The sequence below is a fragment of the Mixophyes fleayi genome, chromosome 4, assembly GCF_038048845.1.
Source record: "Mixophyes fleayi isolate aMixFle1 chromosome 4, aMixFle1.hap1, whole genome shotgun sequence".
Classification (NCBI taxonomy): Eukaryota; Metazoa; Chordata; class Amphibia; order Anura; family Limnodynastidae; genus Mixophyes; species Mixophyes fleayi.
In genome coordinates, this window is record NC_134405.1 from 36002580 (window position 1) to 36016777 (window position 14198).

Consider the following 14198-nt stretch of genomic DNA (forward strand, 5'->3'; position numbering starts at 1 on the left):
TTTTGGTATAAAATATATATATTTTTTTTAACAGGTGGATTAATGAGCAAGATTCCCTCTAGCAACAGAAGAGGACACCCATAGATCAACATTCTATACTGAATATCTGGGTCACCCACAAGTCATATCGACTACAGAAGTCAGCTCTTATAAAGCTTGAGGATTCACACAAGCTATTTTCATTTTCTGAATAGAAGCAGCCTACTATAGCTTGTTACTCATTAAACACACAATGAGTCTCACAGGAGAGAGACCATATCAATGCTCTGAGTGTGATAAAATGTTTAGATGGAAGTCACAGCTGATTATACACCTGCGGATTCACACAGGCGAGAAGCCATTTACATGTTCTGAATGTAGTAAATGTTTTAGCACCAATTTAAAATTAATCATACACCAGAGAAGTCACACAGGAGAAAAAATGTTTCGTTGTTCTGAATGTAACAAGTGTTTTACTTCCAAGTCACTTCTTGTTGAACATCAGAGGATCCACACAGGAGAAACCCCATTTTCATGTTCTGAATGTAGTAAATGTTTTAAACGGAAGTCACACCTTATTAGACACCAGAGGATTCACACTGGAGAAAAACCATATTCATGCTCTGAGTGTAACAAATGTTTTAAAGAGAAATCACAACTTATTAGTCACCAGAGGACTCACACTGGAGAGAAGTCATTTTCATGCTCCGAATGTAGTAAATGTTTTGGGTCCAATTCAAACTTAATCCTACATCAGAGGTTTCATACAGGAGAAAAACCATATTCATGCTCTGAATGTAACAAACATTTTCGTACCAATTCACATTTAATCATGCACCAGAGGATTCACACAGGAGAAAAACCATTTTCATGCTCTGAATGTAACAAATGTTTTAACCAGAAGTCAAACCTTGTTAGACACCACATGATTCACACCGGAGAGAAGCCCTTTTCATGTTCTAAATGTAGCAAGTGTTTTAAGACTGATTCACACCTTGTTAGGCATCAGAGAAGCCACACAGGTAAGAACCCATTTATGTGCTCTGAATGTAACAAATGTTTTAAACAAGAGATAACACTTCTTACACACCAGAGAAGTCACACAAGAAAGTCACTTGTTTCCGAATAGAGCATGTATTTCATAGACAAGTTAACTTGTTTAATCATTATAATATTCACAAAGGAGAGAATCAATTTTCATTAACTGGATGTGGCAAATGTATGTAAAATCAAATATTTTTTAGACTGGAACGACTAACATTGAGACTTGAGGATTTTTTCCCCTGGGATGGTCTTCCTGTAATCGAGAGCAACTGTATACCAACCAACAATGACATAGAAGTCCCAAGGTGTCATGTGGTTAATTAAGATACTAATGAAGTTGAATGTTTTTTATTATGTTCTTATTTTAAACCAGTAGCATATTTAAAGTGTCCATGTCACTTACACACAGTGGAGGTAATTTACAAAGTGCATTCGATTCACTCTGCAAACCGATTAAATAATCATGTGAGGGACTGGTAATAGGGGCTACAACCATATCTCTATCTTCTTTTCCTCCCACTCCCCTTTTTGATCCTCTTCAATCTGGTTTTTATCCCCTCAACTCCAATGAAGCCACCCTCACTAAGGTCCCATCTAAGTGTTTTTTCATCCTGCTTATCTTTCTAGACCTCTGCACAACTAGACACCATTGACCACCCTCTCCTCCAGTAAACTCTCCTCTTCATCAGCTTCTGTGAAACTGCCCTTATATGGTTCAACTGCTACTCACCATCCACTCCTTATGGGTCTCTAGTTCTGTCTCTATTTTCCCCTTCTCTGCCACTACCTGTCACCGTACCCCAATAATCTGTTCTCGTCCCCCTCCTCTCCCTCTATAATTCTTCCCTCTGTGATGGTATCAGCTCCTTTGGCCTCCATTACCATCTCTATGCTGCTGACACCCATGCAAGTCCCTCTTTCCAAGTGTTTTCTTTATGTTATTTTACAGGGTATAATAGTGTAAGCTTGCTGCCTGTACATATACAATTTCATTGCTCATGTACATATTATTTTATTTTGCTGGTTGTCCAATCTGTTCTGGTGCCTTAGAAATAAAGGATTTTTTTTTAATATTTCAAGTGACGAGTTTTTGTCAATCAACCTTATTATTACATTGTTTAAGTTCAATATGGAGGTTTAAAATGTATCCAATTTAAAGTACAGCATGAGACATAATCTCTTCCAGCTCTCAGCTGGTGCAAAACTCAGGTCTTTATTCAGACTGTAAATGGTCGTGCACCTTCCACACATAAAACAACATAAAGAGTGTACCGATGGCCATCTTGAACTGAAAGATGAAATATCCTCTCTGCAAAACATGTACAACAGCTGCCTCCATAACACTTGATGATGCATAAAGATTGAGATGTGGATGAATGTGCAGATTATTTTTTATTTTTGGAATTAATATATTTTTTCATTGTTAGTAAATATTTTACATTCTTATGCATTTTAGAAGCTGGAAACAGAGTTAATATTTGATGCAGGGCTGACAATCTGGCACCCAACAACAAAAATACCCACAAACACCAGTTATCCATATTAATATACAGCAAATGTATTAACTATGAATTGTTCAATCTGTACTGAAATGTAAACATTTGGCATTATTATTATTATTTATTTTTATTTATAAGGCGCCACAAGGTGTCCGTAGCGTCAAACAGGGACAAACAAATTACAATACAATGGGAGACAGCACAGTACAGTAAAGAGTAAGCACAGTAACTCAATAAGCTCAATGCACAGCTAGAGAGGTCGGGGAAGGGGGAGGCAGGATCCGCCCAAGAAGAGGGCCCAAGAAGGAGGGCTCGGAAGACAGGGAGACCCCCAGGGGGGAGGAGGGAGGGAGAGTGGACATGGGGTGGAGGACCCTCAAGGAGGAGGGGAACTAAGTAGCTGGATACCAGAGTTAGAAGTGGTGGAAACAAGAGGAGAGAAGGCCCTGCTCAGAGGAGCCTACAATCTAAGTGGAGGGGTGGACAGACAGAGATGCAGGGGAGAGAGGGAGAGTAGGGGGACAAAGGCAGAAGATAAGGTAGGAAGTTAAGTGAGAGACAGAAAGGCTTTAAGAAAAAGATGAGTTTTTAGGGCCCGTTTGAAACTGGACAGATTAGGGGAAATTCTGATGGAGGGAGGGAGCTTGTTCCAGTGGAGGGGGGCAGCGCGGGCGAAGTCTTGGATACGCGCCTGGGAGGAGGTTATAAGGGGGGAAGAGGGGCGACGGTCAGAGGCAGAATGGAGAGGGCGGGATGGAGCATGAATAGAGAGGAGGGTGGAGATGTAGGGCGCAGTGGAGTTGGTGAGGGCCTTGTAGGTGAGTGTGAGGAGCTTAAAGAAGATTCTGAAGGGGAATGGGAGCCAGTGAAGGGCTAGGTAGAGGGGGGAGACAGAAGAGGAGCAGCGAGAAAGGAAAATAAGCCTAGCGGCAGCGTTAAGAACTAATCGAAGGGGATCGAGATGAGAGTGGGGAAGGCCATTGAGGAGGAGGTTGCAGTAGTCCAGGCGGGAGATGATCAGTGAGTGGATAAGGCATTTGGTGGCATCTTGGGAGAGGAAGGGCCGGATGCGAGCGATGTTACACAGCTGGAAGCGGCAGGATTTAGCAAGAGAGAGGATGTGGGGGCCAAAGGAGAGAGAGGAGTCGAGGATGACACCAAGGCAGCAAAGTTGGGGGACAGGGGAGATAGAGGTGTTGTCGACAGTGATGGAGAGGTCAGAAGGGGATGAGGTATCAGAGGGAGGAAAAACTATGAGCTCAATTTTGGCAAGGTTAAGTTTGAGGAATCGAGAGGACATCCAGGAGGAGATGGCAGAGAGGCAGGCGGACACCCTAGAGAGGAGGGAGGGAGAGAGATCAGGAGAGGAGAGGTATAGTTGAGTGTCATCAGCGTAAAGGTGGTAGCTGAAGCCAAAGGAGCTGATGAGTTCACCCAGGGAGGAGGTGTATATAGAGAAGAGTAAGGGTCCTGAGGGACCCCAACTGGAAGGGTGGACTGGGGGGAGAGAGACCCAGAGGTGGTGACAGAGAAGGATCGGTGAGTAAGGTAAGAGGTGAACCAGGACAGGACTGGGCCGGAGAGGCCGAAAGACTGGAGAGTGTGAAGGAGGAGGGGGTGGTCAACGGTGTCAAAGGCTGCAGAGAGGTCAAGGAGGATGAGAAGGGAGAAGTGGCCTCTGGCTTTAGCAGAGAGGAGGTCATTGGTGACTTTAGCCAGGGCAGTTTCAGTGGGGGCGGAAACCAGACTGGAGATGATTAAGGAGGGAGTGTTCAGAAAGGTAGGAGGTGAGACGGCTGCAGACGAGCCTCTCGAGAATTTTGGAGGCAAAGGGGAGAAGAGATATGGGGCGATAGTTCGAGAGAGAAGTGGGGTCAAGATTAGGTTTCTTAAGAATGGGGGATACAAGAGCATGTTTGAAAGAGGAGGGGAAGATGCCAGTGGAGAGGGAGAGATTAAAGAGGTGAGCGAGGTGGGAGCAGGTGGTGGGGGAAAGGGACCGAAGAAGGTGGGAGGGAATGGGATTCAGGGGACAGGTAGTGGGGGGGGATGAAATGAGAGAATGAACTTCCTCGCCGATGGTGGGGCGGAAGGAGTGGAGGAAAAGGTGGTTGGGGGAGGACAGAAGAGTGGGAGGGGTGGAAGAGAGAGTGGAAGAGGAGATTTCAAGTCGGATGGCCTTGATTTTAGAGGAGAAGAAGGAGGCAAAATCGGAGGCAGTCAGGGAGGAGGGAGGGGGGGGGAGGGGGCCAGGAGAGTGCTGAAGGTGGCGATGAGGTGGCGGGGGTTAGAGGACTGGGAAGAGATGCGAGATTTAAAGAAAGATTGTTTAGCGAGTGAGAGGGCAGAGCTGTAGGATGAAAGAATAAATTTAAAGTGGAGGAAGTCAGCCAGGGAGCGGGATTTTCTCCAATGACGTTCGGCGGTACGGGAGCATTTTTGGAGGAAGCGGGTAAATTTGGAGTGCCAGGGTTGGGGTTTGGAGCAGCGGGGGTGGACGGAGTGGGCAGGGGTGACCGCGTCCAGAGCGGAGGTGAGGGTGTGATTCTAGAGGGAGACCGCCTGGTTGGGGCAGGCCTGGGAGGAAAGGGGAGAAAGGAGGTTATCGAGAGAGGAGGACAGAGAGGCAGGGTCAAGAGTGTCGAGGTTGCGTTTGGACAGAGTAGGTTTGGGCAGGGGGAGGGGAGCAGGAGAAGAGGAGAGAGAGAAGGAGAGGAGATGGTGGTCGGATAGAGGAAAGAGAGAGATGGAGAAGTCGGAGAGACTACATAGGTAGGAGAAGACAAGATCAAGGGAGTGACCAAGGCAGTGGGTAGAGGTGGAGGTCCATTGGGTTAGACCAAGGGAGGAAGAGAGGGTGAGCAGTTTGCTGGAAGCAGGGTAGGTGGGGTTGTTGATGGGGATGTTAAAGTCACCGAGAATGATTGAGGGGAGATCGGAGGAGAGGTGGTGAGGAAGCCAGCTAGCAAAGTTGTCAAGGAAGAGGGAGGTGGGGCCAGGGGGGCGGTAGATGACATTGACGCGGAGGTGGATGGGGTAGAAGAGGCGGATAGAGTGAGCTTCAAAGGAGGAGAAGGAGAGGGAGGGTTCAGGGGGAATGACACGAAAAGTACAGGTGGAGGAGAGGAGGAGGCCCACTCCACCGCCTGGGCGGGCACCAGGCCTGGCGGAGTGGGTGAAGGAGAGGCCACCATAGGAGAGGGCAGCGGGGGAAGTAGTATCAGAATCGGAGAGCCAGGTTTCAGTAACGGCAAGAAGGTTAAAGGAGTTGGATCGAAAGAGGTTGTGGATAGTAGTTAGCTTGTTGCGGACGGATCTGGCATTCCAGAGGGCACAGAAGAAAGGGGGAGAAGAGAGGGGGGAAATGGGGATGAGGTTAGCAAGATGAGCAGCGCACGGGGGAGGGCGGGGAGGAACGGGAGAGGTAGGGCGGGGGGAGAGTATGGGTATGGAGTGAGAGCGGGGAGGCATAGTAGGGAGAGAGAGTAACAGAACAGTGAGATAGTGGGGACAGTGAAAAACAGGTAAGAACAATGGCAGGAAGACAATGACAAGGTGGAAGACAATAACGAATTAGGGCATGGAGGGCTTGGAACAACAGTACAGTGAGATAATAAGAACAATGAAAACAGGTAAGAATGATAGCAGAACAGTAAGATAATAAGGACAGCGGATAACAGGTAAGAATAAGCAGGGAGACAATAGCAAGATGGAGGACAACAACCAATTAGGGCGTGGAAGGCAAGGAATAACAGAAGGAGAGGTAATAAGGACAATGGAAATAGGCAAGAAAAATAACAGGTAAAAGTAGTTGCTGGTAAATATAAAATCAGGAAAAACAAGATAAATGCATATAAATAGTAGAATAATAACAGGAGGGAGGGGGAGGACGGAAGAGTGGGAGGGGTGGAAGAGAGAGTGGAGGAGGAGATTTCAAGTCGGATGGCCTTGATTTTAGAGGAGAAGAAGGAGGCGAAATCGGAGGCAGTCAGGGAGGAGGGAGGGGGGGAGGGGGCCAGGAGAGTGCTGAAGGTGGCGAAGAGGCGGCGGGAGTTAGAGGGTTAGGGGTTAGTTACATATGTTACTTTACAGACAATTGTTAATAGAAACTTTGATTTATACAGCATTAACATATTCCACAGCACTTTATATAATGATAAGTGTATCAGAGTGTATATTGAATCTAACAGATTAAAATAGAAAAAGTGATTAGTGGAACTAAATGTGTTCACAATGTAGTTTGGTTTGTGGGTCAGAGGGTTGTTAGAGAATAAATGTAAGTTTAGCCCAGAAATAGTCGGATGGACTTGATAAGTACTTGCTCCAACGGATCTTTCTGTATTGTCTTCAAGGAGAAGAGTCCCCGGAGAGTTTGTATAGCTCTGACCGACTATTTTCATTATCAGAGGAAGAATGTGTACTTGGGTCTCAGTCCAAATAAGAAAGAGCTCAAACCGAACTAGGGAGTTCCTCCCGAGACGGAGATTCTCTACGTCTCTATCCCCCCTGAGTAGACCAATCGTTGGAAATGTGGGTTCTAGCTTTGGGATCAGACTGTATAACCGGAAGGTTCCAGGACATTAGGAGCTTTGTCCCTTCCTCAGCTGAGTTTATGATATGTAGCACGTTGTGTCTGTAGATTAATGGTTTCACTGGGAACCCCCATCTGTAGGAAATATCATTACTTCTTAGAGCTCTAGTGACTGATTGGAAAGCTCTTCGCTTCGCCACCGTGTGTTGGGAAAAATCTGGGAACACTTGAATGTCCTGTAGGAGATCTGTGCCCTCTGCTTCCCTGGCTGCCCGCAGGATACGTTCCTGAATATGGAAGAAGTGGATGTATAATAAGGTATCTCTGGGAACGGTGTCTGGAACTCTCTTATTTTTAGGGAGCCAGTGTATGCGGTCAATGTTTAAGTCTAATATGGAAGCAGAAGGGAGAAGTTTCTGAAACAGATTTGTGGCAAAGGATGGTAAATCTGCATTTGAGATCTGCTCTGGTATTCCCCGAATTTTGAGGTTGTTGCGACGCGATCTATCCTCCATCTTATCCCTCATGGTGGCAACCTCTGCCCCCAGTTGTTCATGAGATGTAATTAGCTCATTATGTGAGGAGACCACCTCTTCTGACTTGTTCTCTAGCTGGACCATCCTGGAACCTAATGCAGCCACCTCTGCTTGAATGGCTTTCATGGAGGCTCTCAGTTCCGATGATAAGTCGGCTTTCAAAGAAGGTAATAAGGATTGCATTGACTTAAGCAAAATCGGTGCCTCAGGATCGGTCATACGAATAGGGGACTCAGAAGGTGGGGTAGATGTCAAGGTAATATCCAGCTGTTCAGAGTGATCACCCCGTCCACTCCCCGCTTCCCGAAGGGGGGACATAGATCGCTGTTTGTTTTGTCTAAAGAAGGGAAGCTGCGCAGTTGTGCTAGGCGGGTTAAGCTTTTTGATCTTTTTGATCCTTCTTGGAGCCATCTGGGTACATTGTCAGGGCACTTAGTTTAATGGGAGTGTCAATCAGATATGCAGACTCAACTTTGCAGAAGCTCTGGAGGGAGGTAACCAGACGGAGCTCTATATTGTTATAGATAAGGAGGTCAGTTAATTACCGGGTGATCCTTCCACGTTACACTATTGACACAACATGAGGTTTGATCCTATGATTTAGTCGTGCTCAATCTCGTATAGTAGGACACATGCGGGCGGTGGTCAGAACATCTGGTAATTTACATGCGAATATTAGCTGAAACTGGATTCACTGTCATCTGGCAGCTGTCACCCAGTCAATACATTGCAATAAAACATATGACCACTAGATGGCGGCAACCCGCAGCAAATAGGACTGATAGTGGGTCTATAGATAAATTACAGCCTGGGTACTGAAAGTGTTGGAGCAACTGAGTAAAGCAGATGATTTTGATTTTAGCTGATCAGGATCTGCAGCAGGTAGATAATAGAGGCTGGGGTGGATAATTTTACTCTCAGCTTGGCATAAGCTACACAGGCAACACAGGCATTCAGTAAACTTTTCAACTGTGGGGATCCTTGGTATCAAGTTGAATGTAGATCCCTCTCTGAAAGCCCCAGACTGACCTGTAGCGCAGCGCTGTCAGGATGATCAGCCAATCCTGGTCACAGTTCCCACTCTGAATACGTTTCACTGAAGAGAGCAGTGAACAGCCTCGGTGGCTCCAAGGGGATGTCAGGAGCAGCGCTGGGCGATCAGCAACTCTCTTGGGGAGTATCTCAGGAGTCCTCCTCAATCCCTCACTTCACTTCTAGAGTCAAAAAGTCGTGCCCCTTTCTCTTTCGGTTATATACACTTGACAGTCATGATATTGTGTTCTATATTTATTGTAAATCCTAACTGAATATATCAGATGGTTTGACGATGTATGTTACACATTATAGACTGCATTACAACATTGAGCTCTGGTAACGATACGCCACTTTTGGTGATCTGAGTTCTACAGTGCATAAAGTCATGAAATTATGTTTTATGTTTTATATTTAATGTATATTTCTACCCAATATGTCAGATGTATTAGCGATATATATCATGCACTGTGGATTATATTGATATCAGTAAGGGCTAGTAGCGATACGTCACATCCGATTTTTGACATTTGGAGCCCTGTACGAAGTGTGAACTACATTTCCCAAGATTCCCACTGATATCGATTCGCCATATCCGGTTTAGTTACGATGGATTTATTATTTTTAAGAGATGTAGATATCTGAATTGTATTTTATGTCTCATTTTATGCCCATCGGAACATATTGCATTATTTAGCACATCGAATATACAATTTCATTTATATTTAACATAGCGTGACATATTGATATCATAACTATTCCGGATTGGCTACATCTGGTTTAAGTAGCTATGGGTTTTAGGATCAGTCATATCTCCTTGACAAAGACCGCAAGACGGTTGAAACACGTCGGAGTGGTATGACTGATTTATGAAGACATTTTAACAGCTTGCTATGGCATAAAAGTGAAGAAAAATAGCCCGGGATCAATAACATCTGATTTCTTCCCTATATGCGATAAAGACCATATCTCTGGTAGGAGTATTCACTTATTATTGTGATTTTATGTGTAGTTTTAATACATTTTGGAAAATTTAAACGATATCACGCCAGATTCTGTTTTTTTTCCCTTTTGTGAATTGGAACTGATGTCATCCATGTTGGAGAGGAGATGAACAGCGAGATATTTGTTATACAGGAATTCTAAGTTGGGAGAAGTCCTCTAAATACTTACAAGCTCACATTATTCTACAATCTGGTAGGAGTCCATCTTATATTATTACCACGAAGGTGATGGGGAGGTGCTTATTTCTTTGAAATAAACTACTTATGATGTGAAAAGATCATCATTAACATCTCTGCAAGATAGAGACGAATATATGAACTGTTCTACAATACTTGTTAATGAAGGGCTGAACAAGTTTGCATTGTGATTAAGGTGGAGTTTATCTGCACCTATTCTTGTGTTTCGTGAGAACCAGATAGCGCTGAATGTCTTAGCATATTACAGTTGTTACCTGAGGCCCAGGCTTCTGAACCGGAATTAGGCCCCCGCACTAACTAAGGCGACCAGCGATGTCCTGACCCCGGCGGAGGCTCGTTTGCCGGTAAGTTGTACAGCAGGAGAGGGGCTATTTACAGGGAAGATGCAACCCGGCCGGGTTCCGATGTCCACAGCGTACTATCTTTCTGTCCGACGGGTCCAGCAGTCACACTTGAGCCCAAGTGCACTCTAACGCCTCCCAGTTCCACCAGGACCCGATTTGGCCAGCCAGAATACGGGTATTTTAAGGGAAAGAGGGTTTTTCCTAGAGTGGATCGAGGAGCTCTTAGAAAATGCTGCCAGCTACTATGGCGTCCAGGCCACGCCCCTTACGGTGCATTTTCTATGAATCATCAAACAAAATTCTCTGAGCAAGGCTGTAATTGCCCTGGGGGTAAATGTATCAATCCACACATTCTGAAAATCGCCAATTCTTGCAGACTTTACAGGGCAGATTTAAAATGGCAATGTCATTACCGGCTGTCATGACTCTGAATGAATTAATAGATCCCTTGTCTCTGCCGAGATGGACCTCGCCCATTAGTGTGGAGTCTAATGGGTAGGAGGTCTTTGCCAGTGATCCCCACAAGGGAATATGGACTTCACTGCTCCTGTCCCGCAGGTCGCGGTCTCCCAAACGAGTGCTGGCAGATGGTAGTGGAGTTTTAGACACGATGGATAAACAAGAGAATTCAAATACAAGAGTTAAAAGTTCATAGCTCACTGGTAACACAGGTAGCAGTAGTACTGAGAAATAGTAGCTACAGACTAGGGGGTGCTGCCAAGTAATAGTAATGGATACTGGTATAATTGAATGATAGGATAACTTGAGATAACGGCAAAGACTGAACACACAGCAACTTGGTCAGGGTGAAGTGATGAGTCACAACACGCTACTTCATAGTTGGTAACCCTTGACAACTGCAGGGAGTGAGCAGAGCAACAGTTCAACGCTGAAGATGACGGAGGGAGAATAGCTAGATCCAATATTAGTAACTCACAGCATAGAAGGCGAATCACTAATACAGAGACAGTTCGAACAGAATGATAGTTTAGAACTAGCTGATCCGTAAACGAAGATAATTCAACGTAGCAGGGGAGTTACTGGCATAGTGGTAATTCCTGTTGTAGAAAAGGCAAAAGCGTTGAACCCGTTGATCCACAGATAACAATCCCAAGCAGCAGAGATGAATACAGGGATATCAGGTATATCAAACAGTTCGTTACCTAGGAGTAGCGAAGAAGGGAATTGTAGCTGAGCAGTTCGTGGAACTACAAGTGGTAAGCAATTTGGTAGTAGTCCTGATAGTGAGGCAATAACAGTGTTAAAACAGCTGGACCGAACAAGGTGCTACAAGACGAGTTGTTCAACCGCTATTATGAGTCCAGGTGAAACAAACAGTAGCAGTGAAGAGTACAGCTGATTCCAGACGTTCAACGGATAATAGGTAAGTCAGACCTATGGAAGTCAAATCCTCGTACTGAGTGGGTAACACGAAGAACAGACAAAGAACAGAGAACCATGGGAGGTTTAAATAGTGCTCCAAAATACCTGAACCAATGAGAATAGGGAGGAGGCCCAAAACAAATTAACAAGGAGCACATGTGTTAAAGTCAAGTCTCAGAACAAAGAAGTAGGTTCAATCACCACTTACAAGAGGAAAGTAACATAGTGGGTACCTGTTTATGGGACTGGCGTGTGACAAAACTTGCCTTTGAAGACATTGCCATTTTAAATCCTGCCACAAAGTCGCTGAATATCGTCGACTTCAATATTCCGCAGATTGATATGTTTACTCCTTTTCGTGAATCTGCAAACATTCAGCTTCTCTGGTAATTAGCCCATCTGTCTCCCTTCCACCCAACATTGACTATTTTGCCCTCCTGTGCTCAGTTCCTTCTCTTTGGGAACCTCTAATTTTATTACTTATCCCCTTTGTCATCCATATTAAAAAGCTTACTTTGAATACCTAAAATGCTCCACTTTCCTATAGGTCCAGGACCCATCCAAACTTAGTATATCCTCCAGTACGATCTTACCCTGCTACTTTCTTGATCTTCATACTAATGTATACAAAGCAGAGGAAAGTGCTGTTTATTATATGTAGAGCCCCACTCTTATACCGGGAAATATAAAAATATAAAACTTATAGAATTCTTTTGGTAATGTTAAAATGTTCAATCCCCCCACTGAACATTAATTAGTCTAAAAGCAGTAACATAATTTACAATTGATAGTCAAGAAGGTGTATCAGAAAGAAGAATAGTGAACCATATAAAAATGCCAAAGGGAAGAATTGATTTGATCTGATTTAATATTTTTTTGTGTCAATTAAAAATATAATAATTAGGACTATTTCCCTATATCATATAATCAATTCCTGAAGCTCTTCTTCAATATTCACATGTTTCTAAATCATTCAAATTGTTATAAACTATTTTTATAGATTATTCGTTCAAACAATATATGGCCATATTTATTTTAACGTATTCCGCCATTGTCTTAAACATAATGCATGTATGATTCTTTGTTTATTCTGTTCAGCTAGTACAGGGTAAATGTATGAAATATATAGAATATGATTGATACTTCTTCAAATCCTGGCAGCACTCGTTCCAAATGTTCAGAGATTAGATACTGACACTGGTCTCCCTCTAACCAATAAATTGGCTGCTGTCACAAGTTTTTCCGAGAGGTAAACACCTGAGTATCTTATTAGTAAATTTATGTCCTGTATCCTAATTTCACAGTATTCTTATATATTATTATACTTCACAATAATATTAGTTCTTATGTTTCTAAAACATTATAGACTACATAAGATGTGTGGAGTCAGTAATCACCTCAAACTAGCTAAAACTGAACAAAAGAGAAGATTATGGCTCTCTCTGCCTAGACAATAGGAGAATCTTAAACAAAAGTTCCATTTGTTGACATAACAGGATGTCAGAGACTGCTGTGATCTAATTAGAAAGCAAGATGTTATCACCTGCCAAGATCTAATTACAATTCTCCTTTTAGTAAGTGACCTTAGGAATGTTTATATCTCATTTACATGTCAAGGAGGTATACACCAGAAACTGAAGCTGCTCTGATTAAATAACTTAATTTTATGAGAGACTAATTTAAATTTCACCAGAAGACAAATAGTGTGAGAATAAGTTTTGGTCATCCCGGGAACTATTTAAGACAGAGATGGAGAGTAATGCATATAAATAGGTTGTATCAGGCTGGTGTTAGTTAGTTGGTGGCTGAAGACCTGGAAGGATGGAACAGTAAGAATGAGCATGAGGAAAAGAGACTGAAGGAGAAATCTACAGAGTAAGGTAACTATATTATGCATTAGAATGTACTGATCCTTACACAAGTGCTTGCTGATTTTGTGATTTATAATTGTTTGTATTCTTGTCTTAGTAATATTTATATAGCTATTAATGCAATCTAACAATCATAAACATAATATTAAGAGTACACTACTGTGAATTATTTTTCTATCAGTACTGTGGTGTCATGTGTGCAAGTTTTCTCTATCAGTGCTGTGGTATCAAATGTATAATATATATTGATATATTCACTATTAGTACTATGGGATTATATAGGATATTTTCATGAGCACTTTGGTAAACTAATTCAGCACTAAAACTTTTTATGTTCATTTAAATATCAAAGAGGGAAACAATGATTCATTGAGTGAATGTTCAGTTATTTATACAAATATGATCTCATTTTCACTGTTTGATTCCCCATATAATCTTTTATAAATTAGATACACAGGATTTGTTTTTTCCATTGTGTATGTATCACTTCTATCTTATGATTACATTAATCCAGAACATATTACACTATTTGTATTCCTTTTCTTTTTGAATGTATAACTTTTGATCTGGAGTCCACCTTAGCAAGGAGCTTTGGAATCTCTCCAGAGATAATCAGATAAACCTGGTTCATGTTATGCACATTGGTATGAGGCTAATTCACATTTTGAGCATATTTTGGGACGTTGTCAGTTATGATTTAGAAATTACTGCACTACTAGGCGCCTTTTTGTTCTGATATTTCCTTTTTACTATATATGTGTCTGAAATCAGAATGTA

General features: G+C 43.0%; 1 protein-coding gene across 1 annotated transcript in view; it reads left to right on the top strand.

Moving 5' to 3' along the window:
* Positions 1-232: 232 nt before the first annotated feature.
* The window catches only part of LOC142150607 (uncharacterized), a 50811-nt gene continuing 36845 nt past the window's right edge, over positions 233-14198 (top strand). The window contains exon 1 of the mRNA XM_075205807.1: positions 233-1001. Coding sequence (XP_075061908.1) covers positions 233-1001 — 769 coding nt within the window. The remainder of the gene's footprint in view (positions 1002-14198) is intronic.